This window comes from Camelus bactrianus, chromosome 12, assembly GCF_048773025.1.
Source record: "Camelus bactrianus isolate YW-2024 breed Bactrian camel chromosome 12, ASM4877302v1, whole genome shotgun sequence".
Classification (NCBI taxonomy): Eukaryota; Metazoa; Chordata; class Mammalia; order Artiodactyla; family Camelidae; genus Camelus; species Camelus bactrianus.
The window spans coordinates 64,660,003-64,682,230 of record NC_133550.1 but is presented as its reverse complement, the minus strand read 5'-3'; the positions used below and the strand labels follow the sequence as shown (position 1 = coordinate 64,682,230).

General features: G+C 53.0%; 1 protein-coding gene across 3 annotated transcripts in view; it reads left to right on the top strand.

The window, feature by feature from the left end:
• The window catches only part of NFAM1 (NFAT activating protein with ITAM motif 1), an 86,319-nt gene that overhangs the window by 37,184 nt on the left and 26,907 nt on the right, over window positions 1-22,228 (top strand). The window contains exon 1 of one of the 3 annotated variants that reach the window (XM_074375641.1): window positions 17,839-18,258. The exons of the other annotated variants lie outside the window; for them this stretch is intronic. Within the exon in view, the coding sequence (XP_074231742.1) occupies window positions 18,159-18,258 (100 nt within the window). The 5' untranslated portion in view covers window positions 17,839-18,158. Of the gene's footprint in view, window positions 1-17,838; window positions 18,259-22,228 lie in introns of those variants that run through there. 3 annotated transcript variants of the gene reach the window in all.

Sequence of the window (22,228 nt, the reverse complement as noted above, 5' to 3'; positions counted from 1 at the left end):
GGAATCAACCAAGGAGCTCTAGCTCCTTTAAGTGGCAAATTATGTTTAGAGACTACAGTCTGGGGGCCAAGTGCTTTGCTACTGGTTGGTCATTAGTTTCCAGGCATTTTTAGTGGACAGACATGGGAAATAACTTTTATTTTAAAAAGAAAATGCGTAATGAGGTATGCTTATGTTTCTAGCTTAAATTTAGGGTGGTAGGGTTTTTACTTATCTTTTTAAATTTTAGATTTGTTTCCTTTTTCTCTCATGCAGAAAATCTTGGCTCCTAAAAAATTAACATAATTATTTATTTGTTTTACTCATACCTATAATTATAAGTAATTTATTGTATAATATGTATTATAATATATAATATAGTACATTTATTTTATGTTATATATTTCAGAAAATATCAATATTGCTGCTAACAATATGATTACTGGAAGCAATCCAAAATTTATTTGCTTTTTTTTTTAATCTTTAGAGGATCTTATCTGGCATGTACAGTCAAATCACTTTCTTCTGAAATAGTTCCTATCTGAGTGGCTGAGTCATCAACTTTATACAACTGTTTGTTTCATTTGCTTTTGTTTTTTAGGGGATTTTTTTTTCATTTCAATTTAATTTCCATTTATAATTAAGTAAAGTATTTGCACGGTTCCAAAGTACAAACTACAAAACAAGGTTGCTGCCTAGATGTTTAGGGAATCTAGTTCCACCCCATCCTCTCTGCACTGTTCCCTCTCTCCTGCTTTGCATGGTCTTATTTTTTAGGTTTTCCTTTCTTTTGTTGTTTTAATATAAACAAATACCCTTATATGCTTGAACCACCTCCCCTTTCTAGTTAAACGGTAGCACACTGCACACATGGTTTTTCTCCTCTGGATTCTGACATCAACACACCTCTTATATGAATAACTTTATAAAGTAGTGAAGGACACGGGTCCATTGTAAAGGGACCAAGTTGAGAACCTGGTGAATAGGTTTATATTCTTGAATTTTCTAAGTCATTTGAATGCCCTCTGTATACACAGAATGGTCATCGCTGGTCATTTACTGAATATCATGGCCAGGCATTGTGCTGAGCATTTTATATGCTGTGTTAGTTAACCACTGCTGTGTAACAAGTTACCCCAGATCTTAGCTTCAAGCAACAGACATTTATCATTTCACACTTTATGTGGGTCAGGTGTCTGGGAGCCGCTTAGCTGGGTTGTCTGACTATGGGTGTCACTAGGGCTGTGACTGACTCAAGGCTTGGCTTGGGAAGGACCCACGGCCAAGCTCCCTCACGTGGTTGTTGGCAGGATTCAGTTCCTGGCAGACTGTGGGCTGAAAGCTGCCCTCAGCTCCTTGCTGTGTGGGCCTCTCCGCAGGACAGCTTACAGAACAGATCAGGGTAAGCAAGTGGCGGGAGGGGGAGGGGAGAAGGTGGGGCGGGGGAGGATCAGCAAGTCACTGTCTTTTATAGCCCAGTCTCCTCGCTTGATGGCTCCTTCTCAGCATCCTTTGCTGGTTTCTTATCACCCCAGCCTCTAAAGGGGGGCAAGTCCCAGGCCATCCTCAAACCTCTCCTCCCTGTCCACACTCATTCCTGTGACAATCTCACTTCATCTTGTGGCTTTAAATCCCACCAGGGGACTTGGACTCTCGCCTTAGACCTCTGGCCAGAACCTCACCCCAGCTCTGGACTTGAATATCCAGCGTCCTACTCAAAATCTCCACTCAGGGTCTAGTGGGCCCCTCAGACCTTCCACAGCCAAGTCCACTGCTGAGCTCCTCCCTCACCAACCTGCTCGGGAGAAACCAGGCGAGGATGGTCCCAGCACCTGGACAGCGGGAAGGGATCCCTGGGTCAAGTGGACGTGGCCTGGGACAGGGCCGGTGCTGTAATCCAAGGTCATTGGACCTTGATAAGATTATTTCAGACAGAGGAGGGGATGAAATCAGAGTGCAATCTGGAGAGAATGGGAGACAGGGAAGTGACCCAGCCAAACTGATGTTCTTTCAAAGAGTTTTGCTAGAAGATCCAGGGATCCAGGAAATGGCCTGGTTCTTAGAAAGTGATGCTAGGCCAAGAGAGACTTTTGTGAGGTTTTTATTGTTGTTGTTTTTAAAGAAGGGAGAAATTACCATGTATTTCTACGTTTGTACACTGGTGGAAATGACCCAATAACAAGGGGGAACGATGCAGGAGCCAGGGAGAATTTCCAAAGCAACGGCTTAAGTTGGCCAGAAGGGACGGGATATGGCCCCCAGAGGAGGTCCCAGGTGAGTGCGGCAGCACAGGAGAGCAGAATCTTACTGAGTTCCTGCTACGTGCCTGCTGCGGTGCAGTGCTGGGGACTCAGCAGTGGATAAATGACAACTCTCTGCTCCCACAGGGCACACATTACAGTGAGGGGAGAAGGATATCAAACAAGGTAAACAAAGATAAAAAAAAAGACATTGCACGTAGCACCAAGGAGGAACACAGGCAAGGAGGGAGATGCAGTTTGGGGAAGGTGCCATTTCAGATGGAGTGGCCTGGAAAGGCTTCCCTCAGAGAGGAACATTTTAGCCGAGCCTGTAGAACGGTGACAGGAGGGACTGTCATGGAAATGGGGTCAGGTAGGGATCATGGCAGAGTGAACAGCAAGTGTCAAGGCTCAGGTGGGAGCCAGTTTGGCTGGAGAACCAGCAGGGAGGCCGGTGTGGCAAGTTGGTAAGCTCGAGAGAGAAGAGGGGGTGACTGGACAGAAGGTGACAGGTGGGGGCAGTGTTGGGTCCTAGAGAGCCTGCGGGGGCTCAAGGACATTGGCTTTGACCTCGAGTGACATGAAGCCATCGAAATGGTCTGCAAGTGTGATGTGACCTGGCTGGTAAGGGATACCTCTGGCTGCTGAGCACAGACTGGGGAAGGACACAGAGGCAGAGATGGGAGCTCACTGGGGAGGCTCCATGACATTCGGGGGGAGGCAGGGACTCAGAGTGGGTGGTGGCATAGAGGGGACGTGAGGGGGCTGTATTCTGGTGACACTGTGCAGGTAGAGGTGGGGCTGGGGCGAGAGGAGCAGAGGGCGTGGGGATGACTCCAAGGCTTAGTCTGAACAAATAGAGGGATGGAGACAAGGGGTTCTGAGGGATCCTGAGTACTTTGCTAGCCAGGTTCTCCTTTTCCTCAGGAAAATAGAGCAGATGGGGGGAGCAGAGAGGGGAGGTGGGAATTTTCCCCAAGGAGTGAAGGCAGGGACTGGACTGGATGGCAGTGGGGCCCGTCGGGGTGAGCAGTTCTGATCGTGAGTGAGAGTGGTCAGTGGAGATGTGTGTTTGCCTCCTGCCCGTTGGGGCGTGTAGGTGTGGGCACAGGTGGGCAGAGGGTGGGGTCTAGCCAGAGTCGGGCTTTCCCCAGGCAAGTAGGACGAGGATGGAGAGGGGGTCCAGGTGTCAGAGTGATTGTGAGTGAGGATGGGGTGAGGGTAGGATCATGGCTCACATAGGCCCTGAGGTGCTCAAGGATTGTTGGAAGTGGAAATCCAGAAGCAGGGAATGGATGGCAGGAGGTGGTGACCGGACAGTGCTAGAGACGGAGGGTCTGGAGGGCCTGGATTTGGTGCAAGTTCTAGAGTGTGCCTTGGGCCATTGGGCATCGAGGAGGACAAAGCCATTGGAGGAGAGGAAGTGAAGGACTGAGAGGCCAAAAGACCATCTACATGGATTCTGGAATCACCAGGAAGACAGAAGCAGTTGGAGGATGGGGACAGTAAGATCTTCAAGGGCTGAAGGCAGCATGGCCTGGAGGGCTGGGCGCCTGCCGCAAGGAGAGGTGACAGGGGACAGGAGGTGCAGAGGGCAGCTTTGAGGAGAAGAGGCAGGAGACTAGCCCGGAAGCAGTAGCGGGGAGCAGGGATGGCACATCTGCACCTGCAGGCCCAGCAGCACCAGAGCTAAACACAGCCCCCATCCCTGGCCCGGGGGCAGGCTGCAGTGGAACTCAGGGGATACACTGCAAAATTCGTGCGTAGACCCAGGAGCCATCACCGGCTGCCCTCCTCCCCTCCCTGGCCTGGCCTCCTGCAGCCAGACCCCAGCACGTGACCGGCGGCCAGGCCTGAGGAGGCGTCGCCCCACCACGCCCTACTCGGGGTGGAGGGCCTGTCCCACATGTGAACCGCCTGGGTGGGTGGAGGTGATGAGGACTGTTCTTCATCCCTGCTTTCTGGGATTGTTCATTGTGCATGTCAACTGGACCGGGCCACGGATGCCCCGACATCTGGTCAAGCATCATTCTGGGTGTGTCTGGGTGAGATTCATGTTTGAATCAGTAGACTGAGTCAAGTGGATCCCCCTCCCAGTGTGGATCCAGGGAGGCGGAAGAAGGGAGAATTTGCTCTCTGCCTGTCTTTGAGTTGGGACCTGGGTTTTCTCCTGGGGCTGGAATTTATACCATCGGCTCCCTGGTGTCTCCAGCTTGCTGACTGCAGATCTTAGGACTTCCCAGCCTCCATATATACATCTTACTGGTTCTGTTTCCCTGGAGAACCCAGACTGGTACAGTTGCCATGACTGTTCTAGCAATAAGGACTGTTTGAAAAACGGCTAGAGCTGTGGAGACAGACAAGGCAGGGAGGGCTGGTGCCCTGGCCCTGAGCTGTGCCAGGGCTACGTTTGGGCAGGACCAGGGCCTGGGGTAATGAGGAGAGTGGCTCTGCCTTCCCAGCGGCAGTGACGGGGCAAGTCCAGCCGCCCAAGCCTCCTCGTCCAGGACTGCTCTGCAGAGAGACTCCAGCCAGGGGCCACTACGGTGAGGACAGTGGGTCCCCATCTGACTCTGGGGCAACGGCCTCCTCATCTTTAGAACTTCCCTCCTCCCTTATGATCAGGGCACACTAGAAGTACATGTAATGTTGTGTGACAAAGAAAAAAAAACAGGATATAGTGAGGATTTTTTTTTAGGTCTTATTTTGTCCTTTAATATTGATTCCCAGTTACTCAGGATTTGATCATCCAGTTTGGGGGCCATTCAGCCCTTTCCTGGGCTGTTTTGATCCTTTTCATTCTTTCACTGCTCTTGGGCACCTCCTCCTAACATTAGTGGGAGAAAGGAAATGAAACCAAAACAACGATTTTTCCGTTCCGTTCCGAGGGAAAGGGCACAGATGGGAGGAGGCTGAAGTGACCCCTGACATTTGCTCCTCAGTCAGTTGACCTTTGTCATCCTCGTGCTGCTGGCAGGGACCCAGAGCTGACCGAGCCGTGCCCTTCTCCCACCCAACCTCGTAACAGGTCTGACTTAGATGTCGTTAGAAACCTGATTGGGACCCGGAACCCCACTCCCAGGTGTTTACCCAAGAGAAATGGAAACTCATGCTCACACGAAAACTCAGACGGGAAATGTTTATAGCAGCTTTATTCATAAGCACCAGAATCTGGGACCAGCCCGCGTCCTTCACCCGGAGGGGCTGCCGGCCGTGGTCCGCAGGCTAATAAGCACGCCCAGCTGTAACAGGGAATCTCGCGGGACCCAAGGCAGCAGCATGGACCAGCCTCAAAGCGTTAACGTCAAGAGAAAGAATTCAGACTCCAGAGGCCACATGCTGTGTGATTCCACTTCTGTGAACCGCTGGAAAAGGCAAAAGGAGAACAGATCATTGGTTGCCAGAGGCTGGGGGAAGGGCTGACCGCAGAGGGGCCCCAGGAGGGAAGGGGGAGAGGGGTGTGGAATGCTGTTTATATTGACTGTGGTGGTGGTTACCTGACTCTGCCTTTGTCAAAGCCCTGAGAACTGTATACCAAAAAGAGTGAGGTTTACTGTATGTAAATTTTAAAATGAATCTTTAAAAGTTAGAAAAGAAGAGAAACCCCTCACTGTTTCCAAATAAAGGAAGAAAGTTGTGATACATCCAAAGTTAGAGATTTTAAAACAAACCCACTCTCATAATTTTGGAGCTTTTTATCAGAAAGAGGAAGGAACAAGTATTCAATGCGCACCTTACTAAGTAGCCAGGCACGTGCTGGGACCTCGAGTGTGTTTTCTCATTTAATCCTAACAAATCTGGGAGGGCAGGATTATTATCCCCACTTCACAGATGAGTAAATAGAGGCTCAGAGAAGTGAATTACATCCTAGTCAAAAGGAAGATGAAGTGGGGATTTGAAGCCAGGTCTGCAGAGTCCAAAGGGTATCATGGGATTACAGGTAAATGCTCTTTTCTATTTTCCAGACTTTTCATAAGGCTATGTGCCTTGACAATAAAAGGTTACTTTATTTCCTTCCTACAACTCTGTGTTGTAAAAGGGTTGCTCCCAAGTGGCTTCAGAGGTGTTTAAAATCACTCACCTGCCTTCTTTTAAGGAAATTCACCATCCTTTCTAATGATCCTCTCTTGGTTTCTTTATTCAGTGTATTAGCTTCCTGAGTCTGCCATAACAAAGCACCACGAACTGGGTGGCTTCAAACCACAGATATTTATTCTCTCATAGTTTTAGAGGTTAGCAGTGCAAAATCAAGACATTGGCAGGGTCGCGCTCCTGACGAAGGTTCTGGGGAGAATCCTTCCTTTCCTCTTCCAGCTGCTGGTGGCCCCCAGTGCCCCTTGGCTTGTAACAACATCACCTCAGTCTCTGCCTCCATCTTCACATGTCCTTCCTTCCAGTGTCTCTGTGTGTCCTCTCCTCTTCTGACAAGGACACCAGCCATTGGATTTCAGGCCCCCCCTAGATCCAAGATGATTTCATCTCAAGATGAAAGGAATTAATTATATCTGCAAAGACCCTATTTCCAAATACAGTCACATCACAGTGGGTTAGTCCTTGAACGTATCTTTTGGGGAACACAATTCAACCCACTACCTTCAGTAAGACTTTCTTAGGGTAGAGGCGAGCTGGAGCCCTGGTGCTCACTGGTGGTCCCACAGCCTTCTCTGTCTTCTGCTGTCACCCCCAGACCTCGGGCAGGGCTGCCCCCTCACTGTCCCCATCTCCTCGTCCCATGAGGGGAGGGTGGGGGAGGTGAACTAGAGTTGCCGCTTAGCAGCGGAAAAATCACAAACTCACTGTTCCTAATAAACCTCGTCACTTCTCCCGCCTTCCTTCTCCCAGCAATTTCTCAGGTGTTGTCTGTGGTGAAACAAGCTGACCAGGAGGAATGGGAGGCAGTGGATGATGGATTAGAAAAGAGCCTGGCAAAAGCAGATCCTTTTATGATAGGGGTGGTTCTGCCGGTTTTTACTGGCCCAGCATCCTCTCCTGCCCTGCACTGCCCACCCCCAGGAACAGCCTTGATTTTCCTGTGGGGACCCCTGTCCTCCCCAGTTCCCTTAGTTGACAAGGGCTGTCCCCCCCGACCCCACCCCAGCTCCTCCTGCTGGCTTCTTTCAGCTCCCTGCCAGCTGGCTGCCTCCTTCTGGGCCAGTCCTCTCTGCTTCTCCACTGCAGCCCTGCCTGGCCGTCCCTTCTGGTTTAGCTGACCAGCCAGGCGCAGGCAGGAGCTGCCCCACTCCTGCCTGCCCACAAGCCCAAAGCAAGGTGCATGCACATGAAAAGAGTGAGGATGGCCCGAGGATGGCAGTAAAACCAAGCAAGCCCAGTTCCCTGGCTGTGGCTCTGTGCTTTATATGTGTGCAGGTCAGGAGAGTGAAGGAGGTTGCAGGTGATCTTGAGGATGTGGCCACCTTTGGGGGAGAGGGACTGGGGATTGGGAGGGTGGGGTGATGAGCTTTTTCTTTATAGATCTTTGATTATTATACTTTCTGAGCTCCGATTTCACTCTGCCCCCCAGGACCCTCACTGGCCCTTGTTTCCACCAGCTTTCTTCTGTCTCCTTCCTTACCCTTCAGATTTCAGGGTCTCCTTCCTGAGCCATGGTCTGGGGTCCACTCCCACCACCTGCAGCCCTGCCTGCCAGGCCCCTGGCTCCCTGGCCCTGACATCTGCAGGTCCCCATCCAGGCGCCCCTGGCCTTTGCATTGTTTCACCAACTTGTAAGCCTCCTGAACTGTAACTCATGAACTTGGCACAGCTTCTCGGATCCCTGCCTCCCTTCTCTAAGACATAGGGAGCTGCCACCCGACAGGGTTTTGTGCTCAAGGGAAAAAATGGTTGAAAAAAATGCTTTACAAACTAGGATTTGCTACCAAATGAGAAAGCTTATTACTAAAGATGCGAAATACAGAACTCTCAACCCGCACCAACTCAGTCTTTTTCACTGTCAGGAAGGCTGAGCAGAGAGGCTGTGGAATCCAGGCTATCTGGACAGGGATGTGGCCTTGTTCTGTGCTGTCCCACCCCCCGCCCCCCCATCCGACCTCCAGGGGGCAGCAGATCTCCACCCAGTGAGGACAGGTTCACCGCCTCTCCTGACCCTCTGCAGAGGGCATTAAGTGATCCTGTGTCCCTTGTCCCTTACTGGGGCTCTGGCAGAGGGGAGAGAGCCAGGGACCCTGGGGGCCATGGGGGGGTGAAGGGGCTGCCAGACAGCAGGGCATCCATCCAATACCAGATCTGGGGCTTCACCCATGCACTGCCAGTGTGCAACACGTGTAGTCCTGCAAGATTCAGAACAGCCTCAAATCACCACGTTTTGGGAAAATGGATGAAAAACGGATCAAACAGACGTTTGATGCCAGGATGAAGGGGAGCTGGGTCCTGCACCATCGGGTTGGAGAAAAACTGCGGGCTGGAGTTCTTGGCAGCTGGAGGAGGAGCCTTCTGTCATCCGTCAAGCCTGAAATGAAAAGGAAATGAGGCCTCGTTGCCCCTCAGAGCCTGACTGCTGGGGTGCCTGGGTAGTCAGAGCACCTGGCGTGGAGGGCAGGCCCGGGCCAAGGTGGCGGGGAGGAGGGACTGGCCTGCTGGTAAACCGCAGCCCAGTTGGGAGTTTGGCTCAAAATCCTGGTGGGGAATCACCTCCTGCAGAGTCCTAAATGGCAGTGGTCCCCAGACAGAAGGGAATAGCCCCACACATCCACGGCCTCCCACAGTTTACAGGCTCTCCCACTCTGTAGCTGGTCTCCCCGCGGAGGAGGAAGGGGAGGGTCAGAGGAGGGGAGGACCCAGCGACTTGCCCAGGGCCCACAGGTAGGAAATGTCAGGGCTGGGTCTTGAACCCAGATCTCCTTCCTCCAAGTCCAGACCCGGTTTCCTATAAGGCAGAAAAGCCACCCCTACCTGCAAGGGTTGTTCTGAAGGCTGGTCCTTCCCATGGAGACCACAAACTAGGGGAATTTGGCATTCCCTTTGGGGCACTTTCTCAGCCAGGGAGGGGCTTGGCTCCACCTGCCTGCATGCACTGCTCTATTAGTGCCATTCAGTAAAAGCAAATCCTTTATTTTGACCACTGAATTGCAATATGTCATTGCAGTGTGTTCACATGGTCATAGGTTTCTTTGAGATTTGCAGATGGGAGGCATTCTAACTTCAGTCAGTTAAACTTTTTTCCGCTATGATTCCGTTCCCACCTCTCATCCAGGCGGGTGGTGCTGGGCTGGCTGTGGGCGTGCTGGGGGAGGTCGACTTGGGAATGTGTTAGCTCGGGACTGTGGGCTGTTTCACATGGCTCACAGTTACCTCCCCATGTAGCCCAGTTCTTGGGCTGTTGAGGGTATGGATGGTTTCCAGGGATTCTCCATCAGTGAGTGAAGAAGATGGCATCCAATGAACACGATGGACTAAGATAAATTTCTTGTATGCCGTTGACACCAACAAACATAACACAAAACTCATAAGCCTCTGCAGAGAAGACATCAAAGCCACGCTGGGTCTCAAGGGTCAGCCATCCAAGCAGCACTTAAGGTTAGTCCCTGTGTGAGGAAACTGAATGTGCCATGAATTCTTCCTGCTCACCTATGAAGGAAACTTGGTCCAAGCTTATGCTCTGTCTATGGAACATGGTGTTCCAGAAAGTCCCAGGGGATGGGTTATAGAGGTGGTAGGGTAGTTAATACAGAATATCCTGTTACTTTCCTGGGTTGCTTGATGTTTATGGTTTTGTCAGCCTTTTAGAATTTGTAACTTGTGAGTTCTACTCTCACTAGTAGGGGAAGTTAATATTCGCTGTCATACCTAATTTTGGCTCTGTAATTGTGGCATTTTTTCCCCCACTGAGAGCCCCCTCAAAACTGTGTAAGCCTCAGACCGCCACTTCCTCTGCGTCGAAAGCAGGTGGTTTACAGAGAAGAGAGGGGCTTGGTCCTGCCGCTGCCTGGCTGTGGATCCTGGCTGACTGGCTTCCCCAGCTCTGGGCTTTCTCTGTCAAACAGGGAGTCATGTCCCTCATGGGGAGTCTGTGACACAGGGATCTGATGTCCCCACAAGGGGTAGGGGCGGATCTGGACGGTGTCTGATTTTCCAATGTTCATAGCACCAAGCACAAGGCCCTGTCCTGGGGAGCACCGCTGAAACACCTGAAGAATTGAATTGAAGGAGGAACCGCATTCTGAGGCCAACTTTTCCTATTCTTTTATAATTTTACACATTGGCCAATTCTTTCCTACATTTTCTACGTTTTCAGATTCTGACATCTTCTTTCTACAAATTTGTAACCAAAGTCATATTTATCTACTATTAATTTGATTATAATCCCCTGTGGGGTCCCTTTTACCTCTGTGTTAGGCCTCATCAGGACTCCTCTCCCAGTTTACCATTTATTCATTTATTCATTCAAGAGATGCATGTGCTTAGTGGAGGACCTGCAGAGATGGGGGTGTCATCACCCCAGAAGGGATGGCTGTGGCCGGTGAGGGGGGCAGGTTAGGGGCTGGGAGGGGTAGAGGCTGCAGATAACTCACCTGGGAGTGCAGACACCCCAGAGATCCTTACAAGGCAGCTCTTGTGAGCAGGCGGGACTGGATTCCAACCCTAGCTCTGCCCTTGCTGACTGTGTGGTCTTGGAAAAGTGACTTCCCTTCTCTGAGCCTCAGTTTCCTCATCTGCAAAATGTGGATACAGTAGAACCTGCCTGACAGGGTGGCTGAGAGGATGGAGCAAGCCCAGCATCTGGCAAAGACGAGGTCCATTCGCTCTGGGGCCACCTGCCCCGCACCCTCCCCTTCCCCAGGCACTGGCCAGGCCAGAGTGGGCAATTCAGTGTTGAGGGAAGGGGACCGTAGGGTGCTGTCAAAGAGGACTGGAAGGCTGTGGGTGAGGAGTGAGGGGACCTTCGCCTGGGTTCAGGCCCCAGGCCAGGTGGCAAACGGCCTCCTGCCCACTCTGAGTTCAGCTGCCTCTGACAAGGAGCCCAGCCCCGGTCCCGTGGGCACCTCGGGGATGGTCACGACATATGCATGTCTCATCTTCCAGGGAGTGGTGACATAAAGATCAATAAATACATTCAGGGAAGGAAAAAAGGAAAAGTAACGGCCAGCGGGGCACAGGGATGCAGTGACTCAGGCACAGGCGCCCCGCCAGGCTGGGCTGCTGCTCAGGAATACTTTTGCCCACGTCGGATGAAAGGAGCCTGAAACACCTCCCTCTGGCCTCCCGGGGGTGGGGGCGCTTCCTGGGCAGGAGGCTTCTGGGTGAGTGAGCTCTCAGGGCCCCAGGGCAGCTGCTCACCTGTTGTGACCTGCTGGAAATGCCCCAGGAGTATTTGCCTCAGCTGATTCTTTCTCTTCCTTTTTCTGTCTGGATGAGGGACTCTTGCCCATCAGCACGCCCCTTGCGGGTTTCTGGTCCTACAGAGCCCACGGCCTCTCCTCAGTGCTTTGTACAGAGCGGGATTTTCACTCCAGCGAACGCAGGAAGTCTCTTTACTTCCAAATGAGCTGTCTTCCGGAGAAAGTCTTTCCACTCAGAAACTGTATCATAAATGAGGCCAGGCTTCCAGGAACAGCTAGAAAGCTGCTTAACTCAGAGTGTGGCTGAAAATCTGTACATGTGAAATGCAAACAGTAGAGATTGATACTATTGCAATACCAGTAATTTTTTAACAGAAAAATAAATGTATTTATTCATCTGACTGTTGACCTTGGAGAGAGAAGGTAGTTTCATCAGAGGATGGGGGAGGAGGAAGACCTTTCCAGTCTGGCCCCCCTGGGCCCTTCTCCCGCCTCCCCTCCTTAGCTTGGACCTGACATCCCAGCCCCTCCTGCTGGTTCTCTGCCTTCTGCTCCGGGGAGCTTCTTACTAAGACTTTGTGAATGCTGTAGCCGTGGTTTCCTTGGCAGGCTCAGCCTGGTCTGGGCTTGGGTCCCCTTCAGGCTGGGTTCCCACTGGGTTGTGACTGTCCTAGGTGGAGGGTGCCCAGGACCCTGGCCTGGCCCTGAGCAATGCCTTGGAGATGTTTGTTGAATGAACGAACAAGTGAACAAAAGTTCCTTGTGGGTCATTGGAGGGACTACTGGACTCCCGTAGGAATTAGAGGTGTTGACCTGGGTTCTTTGCCATTTGTGAACCTAAGGCCTTCTGACTGTGACCCAGGTCCCCCCCGGGCACGGGAGTCTGAGGGAGCTGGCCTAGCCACAGTGCGATGGGGAGACAGGCGAGAGGACGAGCAGCTCCTGGCAGGGAGGAGAGGGGGGGCAGAGCTTTCCCGAGGGGTCGGGGTCGGCTGGTGGGAGAGTCCCCTGCCGCTGCCCAGCCCCCACACCCTGCTTCCGGAGCCCTACCAGGGCCAACTCGAGGGCCCCATGCTACCTGGAAGGTTTCCCATTCTGCCCCTCCTCCGGTTCCCACTCCCCACCCCCCCTGCATGTCTCCCTGCTGCCCCCCCAGACCTGCAGATTTCCTCATCCATAACTGCCCACCTGTGGGGGCTGTACCTGCCTAACCTCCCAGGGCTGGACTCTTGTTCTCTGTGAATGCTGCCCCCGCCCCAGCCCCTTGTAAAGAGACCTGCAGGAGAGAGGCTCGGGAAAGGTTTAAGGCAGGACAGTTACTTTCAGCCAATGTCTTATTCTTTGCAAAGTGCTCTCACATCTGTTACTACAACTTTTCTTCACCAATCAGTGCAAGGCAGATATCTCACCCCCAAATTGTAAGTGATGAAACTGCCCACCCCCCACCCCAACCCCGGTCGATAGGAGGCGTGTAAATGGAGGGGATTTGTTCCAGATTTACCAGCTGGCCTTCCAAGGGGAAGGGTGGAGGAGGGGAGACAAGTGAGAGGAGAAAGAGAGGGAAGGAGAGAGGGACCACCAGTTCTCTTTGAAGGGCTCTCGTTGGCCAGTGGCCCCTCAGAGCAGGCCGCCTGGAGAGCTGCCCGTCCTCCTGCCCACAGCGCCTTGGGGATCTGCCTTGGGAAGTGCTTCAGGCAGTTGCTCAAGTGTGAGAAGCAGCAGCTGTTAAACACACAGGTCCTCTGGCCTCCCAGAGCCTCGTGGAGCTGGATCTTGGGTGAGGCCTGGAGTCTTTGTGGTTAGTGGCTGCCACACACATCCCTCTGCCCACAGGGACGGAGGCCCTTTGTCCCAAAGGACCATGGAACTGTGTGGAGTGATGATGCATGAATTAGCTTCAGGGGAGGCTAATTGCTTCCTTAATTGGCTGAACTCACCATGAGGAGTCCTGCCTGGAAAGTCCCCAGTTGTCCCTGCAAAGCCAGGAACTGGTTTGCCTGGGGTCCAATAACTGCTTCCCATGAAGTTCCCCCAAAGGGAGTTAAAGTGCTCCCAGCCAAAGCCGCTGTTAGAACAGAGAGGGGCGGGCTCTAAGGAGGCTCCTGTGGGTGCCGGGAAAAGGCAGCAGAGAGGCAGGCGCGGTGGGGCCCTGCAGCCGGCACGCCCAGCCCCCAGCACATTCCCCGTCCTGCCTGTCCTGTCTGCTCCCCCACCACCACCACCACTGTATAGTGTTGCTTCTCAAGCCCTGGCTGGTGGCCTCTGGGCAGCCCAAGACCCCCTAGAGAGGGAAGAGGCCGCTGGAGAGGAAGACATCCCAGGTGAGAGCCACATATGCCACCAGGTGGCGCCATCAGCACAGAACAACCTGGGGGCCGTCCCCTGGCCAGAGGGGAAGGAGGGACAGCATTAGTGCAAGACCTTCAAGCTCTGGTGCCTGCACCCAAGACCCTCCAGTGATTAGCCTCCTGGTCCGTGCTGGTCTCTCCCAGGGACACAGCTGTACCAGGGCCTAAACCTAACAAGGCCTTGGCACATGGTAAACATGGAATAAAGGTTGAAAAACAATGCCATCTTTGTTTTTTTCAGACCTTTAGGATTATTTTCATTGTGGCAGGCACTTGGGAGGGGGTGTAGCTCCTTGCTGCCTCCTCCCAACAGAGTTATCGAGGAAAGTCTTATCTAACTCTTAGTATTTTGTCAGTAGGAAAACCCTGGACTCTGGTCCCCTCGGAGACTCCAAGCAGCCCACTTACTCTGTTTCTCTCCATCACTAAGTGAAGGTTGTAATACCAGCCCCACTGGGAGAATCAAATGAATCACAGGAGAGCATAGTGATTAAAAGTGCAGCCAAGGAGCTCAAGCCCTTGTTCCACAGCTTACTAGCTGTGTGGCTTTAGGCAAGTGGCTTACTGTCTCTGAACTTCAGCTCCCTCCTCTGTAAAATAGGGCCAGTAATAACACCCACCCACACGAGGGTTCTGTAAGGACTGAAGTAGTCAGTACATGAAAAGCCTTTAGAACTGTGTCTGTCATGAAAGAAATACTTCATAAACAGGTGAAAATCAGGGCAGCTTGAACTGAGAAGGGACTTTAGAGACTGGCCAGGCCAGCCTTCCAGGCCGGGCAGCAGTCTCCCACCTCGTGCAGGGCAGATGGCCTCCAGATGGGTTTGCACACCTCCAGTAACAGAGAGCTCAGTGCAGCCTGGGGAGGAAACCAAAGGAGACGCCACAGCTTCTGAGCATCAGAGCCAAACACAGCCAGGCCAGGGGCCTCGCCTCGCTTGCTCACTCACCCTTGCTCACTTGGGGCAGTTGGAAATCCTATCTGGGGATTCTGTTTTCCTCTGGAGATGAGGAACATCTTGAGGGCAAAACTATGACTAAAGTCTGCCTGGCACACAGTAGGCTCTTAAGTGTACAGAGGCCAGCAATTGCGGTCCAGTTTGGAAAGTTTTAATTTTTGTGTGGACAAGGTGTCTTAGGACTGCAGGGGACATGTGTGCTCTCCCATTTCCTCCTCCTTCACAACTGCCACCTCCTCCATGAAGTCCTCCTGGGCACCCCCTACCCCCTCCACCCCAAGTAATTTGTTTCTTCCCTTACCTCCCTCTTTGCTCTGTACACACTTCTACCAGTGAGGTGGGCTGGAGCAGTGAGCAGGAGCCATCCTCAGAGTCGCTTCCCCTGGACACATTTCTTAGTTGTGTGGTCTTGGGCAAATTTTATTTTAACCTCCCTGTGCCTCAATGTCCTTATCTGTAAAATGGAAGTGATCATAGTACCTACCTTATGGGATTGCAGTGAGGATTAAATTGATGTGTAGATTAAAATCATCCTGGACAGTGTCTGGTGTTGATTAATGGCTCTGAACTGTTATTTGATGCTTAACTGTGCTGATTATTCCTCTCCCACCAATACATGGGCCCCTCAAAGGCGAGGTCTTTCACTTCTGCATCCTTCTGCTGAGGCCAGTGCCTGGTGCAGAACAGGCACTCAGCAAAATGTGAAGGGGTGGATGGATGCGTGGACGGATGAGTAAATGGACCGACGGATGAATGGATGGACGGATGGATGGATAGATGGATGGACAGGCGGACAGATGACTGGATCAGAGTAAGAGCTGAAATGCGCTGTCTCCAGGGCCCTCGCCTGCAGACTCAGCTGTGGGCGCCTGGCCCAAAGGCTGCAAAGCCCGGGGCTGCCCACGGGAGATGCCAACAGGGCCTCGTGTCCTCTGCTCTTCCTTTCACCCGCTTATTCGTAGGTCCCGCCCAGGACAGGGGAGGAAAAGAGTTGATGAGCAAAGTCCAGCAAGTTCACTGGTGAAAGGAGGTGGAGAATTTTGAAGAAAATGAGATTTCTGAATGTGTTGCGGTTTCATTTCCATCAACCTGGTCCCTGAGGCGCTGACAGTACAGCCTGGGCCCACTGAGTCTGTGCGGAGTGTCGGTGCCTGCCTCTCCCCAGGAGGCTGTGTGGCTTCAGAGCATCTGGGAAACTCTATAATGACCCAAGACCCCCGCCACTTCGTTTCAAGTCACGTATGTGCTCTAGAGCCCAGGAGCCTGAATGGGGAGGGCGTGGGCCTCCTCCCGTCCCACCCTGGAGTCCCACCATCCCACTGAGGTCTGTTGGGAGCCTACTGTGTGCCAGGCTTGATGTTAGACACCCACCCTCACAGGAAGCCCAGGAGGAAGGCATTTTACCCCCATCTAATGCTCATTCATCCATCATTCGTGCACTGATACTTATCAAGCACATACTAGGTGTCGGCACTGTGCTGGGCTCAGGGGAGTTAGGGGTGAAGAAGACAAAACAGGAGGCCCTAGGCAGGTAAGAGGCTGTGGGCTGGACCCAGGCCCAGAGGCGGCAAAGCTCCCGAGGCTCTGGGTGTGCAGATCTGGAGCATGGGCTGCACCGTTAGGGACGAGGGGGCAGCAGCCCGGGAGCAGACAGGCAGGCGTGGAGGCAGAGCCAGGTCCATGTTCCAAGGCAGCCTGGCACTCAGCTGCCTCCCGATGCCAAGTCATAAAGAGACTCCCGGAGGCGCAGACCGATGCCTTTCTAATGCTCCCTCCGTGCGTGGAGGCATTAACATGACGTCTATCACCATGGCATCGAGGTGCTTAGACAACCTGCTACCCCCAGGAGCTCGGAAACAGCGTGAAGCAGATTATCTGTGTCTCGCTGTGACATATGCGATCATATATCACTGTGATGGATCAACAGTCAATACCACTGGGGTCCCCGCCACCCCCCAGCCAGTAGGAAACGTCTCGTGTTCATACGTCTTCCTCACCTGGTGGGCGGGCCCTGCTCCTGCTTGCGGTCCTCCTGGCACTCCTGGAGTTGGTGGGAAACCTCATCTGGCTTTCACTGTGTGCAAAGTGGCCAAAGGAAGAGCATTCGGACGGAGGGTGGAACCTGGAACCTGTCCTGCCATCACTGGGGGCCACGTCAAGGGTAGGGTGAGAGGCTCCGGCTTCACACACCTGGGCATTAAATGCCCGCCCCAAGTACCTGCCCCGATCTTAGGCAAGTTGCTTTGTCTCTTGGGGGCATAGTTTGTACAATGGGGATAATAATCTTTATCTAGAGGGTTGAAGGGCACTGATGGAGGAAGGAGGGGACGTGCTCGGCTTGTGTGGAAACCCACCACCTGCCATTCACCGCAGCTCCCTCCACATGCCAGCTGCCTCCTCAACACCACCCCAGACCCCTTCCCTCTGCCGCTGCAGACACACAGGCAGACATCTGTCCCCCACGCCATCCAGCGTTCCCCGGTGCTGGGCTCTGGAGTGCCAGGGCTGAACAGCTCCCAGTCTGCTGGCGAAAGAGGCCCAGTTGGCAAATAATTACCCTTTTACGTTGGTGCCTGTGGAAGTGAGGACAGGGGCTGTGGTCCGAGCCAGATGGGGAAGCAATTCATGTGTCTCCTGGTGGGGGAGGGGATGAATGCAAATTTAGGGAAGCTGCAGGGAGGAAAGACATTTGAGGTGGGCCTGAGAGGAGGCATTCGCTGGGCCTCTGCCGGGGTCCCTCGGTGGCCGTCGCTGGGCTGAGACGGGTGGCTGGCTTTTGGGCACCACGTAAAGCTGGGAGCCTGTGGCTCCTGCCCTCACCCCGACTGCCTGCCCCTCCCCATTCTCCCAACCACTTCCGCCCCCACCCAAAACCCTGCTCTCTGAGGAGCACGTTCATCAAGAGGCTCCTGGGTCTCTCAGAGGGGAAGTTTTTGTGAATGTGGTTTTTTTTTTTTTTAAAGTTTCAGATGTGAGCAGCTAAACCAGCCCTGGGGTTACCCGTGGGAATCCTGGGGCCCCTCTGTCACCAGGGCTTCTGGACGGGCTGCCAGCTGGACAGGGGCCGAGGAGGGGAGATACCCCACCGGGTTCTTCTCCTGGACCAGTGTGAACCCCGATCCCTCACCTGGCGCCCACCAGCCCGGGGCTGTTCCCACTGCTTGCGCGGAAAGTCCGGAGTTACTGAGGGGATGAGGCAGCCAAGGGAGGCCTTGAGGAAGCAGAAGGGCGGCCAGGGAGGAGCTTGGTGGGGAGGCGAAGGGGAACTGTGGCTGCCAGCAGGCTGTCCCCTCCTGTGAGCTGAAGAGGAAGGAGGGACACTGACCGGAGGCCAGGATGGAGAGCTGGCCTCCATGGTGGTGTGCCCCGCCGGGCCCCCACTTGGCCCCCCGACTCCTGGGCTTGTTCCTGCTCCCCTGGGCCCTGCAGCTCGCAGGTACGCGGTCTCCCTTCTTCTCGCGTGCTCTCTGGCTCACACACATCAGAGCCACTTTCATCCGCCGGGCGGCTAATTCCCGGGACCTGTCTCTGGTGATTTGCTGGTTGCGTTTGAACATTGCAGACTTCACAGGGGAAGCCTTCAGGGACCAGGAGATGTTTAGCTAATGCCTTGCCAAGATGGCTTTTGAAGAGGCGGGGGCAGTGTTCCTCCCTCGCGGCTGGAACAGCCTCCCTCCCAGCACAGCCTGACCTCCTGGCCCTTCAACAAGGTGGGTGGGCGTTGCTGCAGGAGGCATTGGGTTGGAGGCATTGGGTTAGATGCGGGATCACTGAGCAGGGACAGCTCTCCCCCAAGGCATCTTATGGCCAAGCAAGCGGTGTTGTGGCCCATGTTAGCCAGGGGACAGGAGGGAGGCCAGCCGCTGGCCATGGGGGCACTGGGCTGGGGGCAAGAACTGCCAGAGAGGGTGACCTCCCACTTCCTGAAATACAACCAGAGGCCACAGCTTTACTTTCTGGGGGCCAATGCTGCACCCCTTCCCTGGTCCCTATTCCCTCTCAGAAGCTGGCTGACCTGGATCTAAGCCAGGCCCTGGGATTGGTGGCCTTGGGGTGAGTTCATCTAGGCCAGAGAACCCCGAGAAGTGCCCCTCACCAGGGCTGCCCACCCTGAAGTCCCTGAGTCTCAGCCTCACCTGGGCAGTGCCAACCGTCTTGTGATCCCAGAATCCCCCCACCTGCGGTGCAGGCTGGGTGCCTTCCTTCTTCTTCCAGGAGCTGTCCCCCAACCTCTGCCTCCCCTTTATACCATGAACAGTAACAGCTATTCTTATTATCATGAATTAGCCTCTATGAGCACGTAAGCTGGCTTCACACACGCTCAGCCTCCTCCAGGCACCCTTGGGAATCCGTCCCCACTAGCACCACTTAAGAACAGGAAATTGAGGCCCAGAGAGGCCATGTAGCTTGCTCAAGGCCTACAGGGTGAGTAGAGGTCAAGTTCAGACCCGAGTGAGCCTGAACCTCGAGCCAGGACCCTTGATACCCGGGACTCTTCTCATCTTTCTTTGTAAAGAACATCCTTCACAGAAAAATCTATACCCTTAGTGAGGCAAGACCTGGCTGTGTGGTACCTGCCGCAGGCCTCAGGGGCCAGACCCCTTTCCATATCATCTCCTTTAATATTGCGCACCTTGCATTCCCCCTCCTGCCCCACTAGAGATAAGGATGCAAAGACGGCCTGAGGAAACGCACTTTGATGGTGACAATGCTTTGGAACTCTTACTCATTTTTAGCTTAATTTCCCCCTAGTTCCCATCATTTCTTTTCATGTGGTCCCTCTTCCCCAAAAGGGACCTGGCTCATCCCGGTAACTGAGAGGAAGAGACTTTGCGGGCTGCACTTTTGTAACTGTCTTAATTGCAAACAAACAACAGATTTTTTCCCCCCAGTATTGCAACAAACACTATACAAAAGAGAAATTCTGCTCTTTCACAAGAGGTGGAAACACCTTGCGGTCTCCTAGAACCTCTTGGATCAGCAGACAGCACCCCATTATTCCTAGTCCCTCCTCTGTGGGTGCCATGCCCCTCCCCACCCTCTTATCTCTGAGCTTTGAGGCTTTGGTAGAAGGAATCCTGCCTCTCCCACGTCCCCCGACCTCCCCTGACCTCACCCATCAGCCTAGTGCAACCAGCTCCATCGACCGCCAGCACCAAGACCCAGCTTGCAGCCCTCAACCATGTCCACAGGCGTCCTGGGGAGCATCCTCACTGAAGCCGGGGCTCAATGCATGATGCCAGGTTGTGTGCAGGCCACGAGCATTCAGCCTGAGTTTGAATCTGAGCTCTGTGACTCACCCTGGGCCTCTGGGCAGGTTCTTAATGTTGCTGTGCCTCAACGGCCTCATGTGTTAAATGGATGTGATCGTAGTGCCCGCCTGGTAACACATCCTGAGACTGAGTGGCTAGGGCACGTGGTTAGGACTCAGGGAATGTCAGCCACCTGCCAGCCTAGCAGAGCCAACGGAAGTGCAAGATTCAGTTGGCTGGCTCAACATCTTGGGGATCCCACAGGCTCTGTGGGGTCACTCTGACCTTTCCAGGGGTCTCCGGCCCACTCTGGGATCTAATCTCAGGACTTTTCTTGCTCCCAACCATCCTCTCCCTACTCTCCTCTGGTCTCTTGAGCCCTCAAAGGGTCTGGCGGCCACCTATGTTCTCATGGGCAACGGCTCTCCCCCAGAAGTGAATCTTCTGAGCTTGAGGCTCTGCTTTCCCAGGAGCAGCTGCGCACCTGCTCTAGCCCTGTTTCCACCAGGCCTCAGTCACCTCCATAGGCTTTGGGGCCACACAGACTATGTTCAAGTCCTGCCTTTGTCTATTGACTGCTGTGTGACCTCAGGCAAGTTACTTAACCTTTCTGAACCTTGATGTCCTTAACAAATGTCAGTCTCCTTTCCCTTCCTGGCCTTTTCAGAACTCTGGGCTATATTTATTTCTCAAATATCCATTGAAGTGGACCAGTTCTAGGCACTGGTGGGGAACTGGTGGTGAACAAGCCACAGCCCCTACTCTCAGCCTGGTGGAAACTGTGAGACTCACCCACAGAACACAACCCAAGGCAAGAGTTCCCCATGCAGGTTTGCCTCCCCTCCCCCGTTTGCTTTGGACCCAGGTGTCACCACTCCCTTTGTTGTCCAAAAGATGTTCAGGAGCCTGCTGCCTCCCCTCCTGCAGCTCCAGGCCTCTGTCAGGACTGGCCTCTGCTTTTCATCTTTGTCTAATCCCAATAAAGAGCTTTCGAGGCAGGCGGAGGAGAAGCACCTCTCTGCTGGAGGTGGGCAGGGGGAGTATTGGAGGGGGAGGGGGGGCGGAGGCGGAGCAGGTGGGTGGGTGGCAGGCACTGCATGAATAAAGGCTGGGAGGCCAGAAGGCAGAGCCGGGGGCGGGAATGGTGAGAGGTTCAGTTTGACTGGAGAGGAGCGTCTCTTAGCAGAGCTGTGGGAGACCATTCGCACTGGGATATAATTCCCCGTGAATTATAAATGCCTTCAGGTAGGGGTTGAGATGCCATCCCAATAGGTCCCATTGTCATTGCTTTCTCTTTTTAAATTGTGAAATATAATACATGCACAGAGAAGTGCAATAAATATTATAAAACAAAGGCCTGTGTGTCTACCTCTAGGCAAGAAAGAGAGCATTCGTGTGCCCCAAAGCCCCTGGTCCCCACCCCAAGACTGTCCCTCTCCCCTCAGAGGCACCACCATTCCTCAATTTAAGGCAATGGCTTCATGGTACTTCCTTATACTTTTATCCTTAATTTGCATCCCTAAACAATATAGATTAGTCTGGCTTATTTTTGGACTTTGTGTAATCAGAATGACACTGTGCATGTTCTTTGTGACCTGCTTCTTTCACTCAACATTATGTTCTTGAAAATATATCCTGTTGACAGTGTGGTTGAAGTTTGTTTATTTCCATTGCTGAGGAGCAGGTGTTGCAAACCCTGGCCCATGAGGTTAATCCAGCCCACTGCCTTTTTGTACGTCCTGCGAGTTATTAATGGTTTTTATATTTTTTTAATGGTTGGCAAAAAATCAGAAAAAGAATACATATTTCACGGCATGTGAAAATTATACAATAAAGTCAGCCCTCCGTATCCGCCGGATCTTCATCTGCAGATTCAGTCAACCGTGGATCGGAAATATTTGGAAAAAAGTTTTTTTCAGAAAATTCCAAAACGCAAAACTTGAATTTGCAGTGCACGAGGAAACCCTGTACACAGTATTTACAGCAACTCACATTGCACTCACATTGTGTTAGGTATTGTAAGTAATCTAGAGATGATTGGAAGTGCAGTTGACCCTTGGACAACGTGACTTTAAACTGGCAGGTACGTTCACACGTGGATATTTTTCAATAGTAACTACTACAGTGCTACACGGTTGGTTGAATCAGAGGATG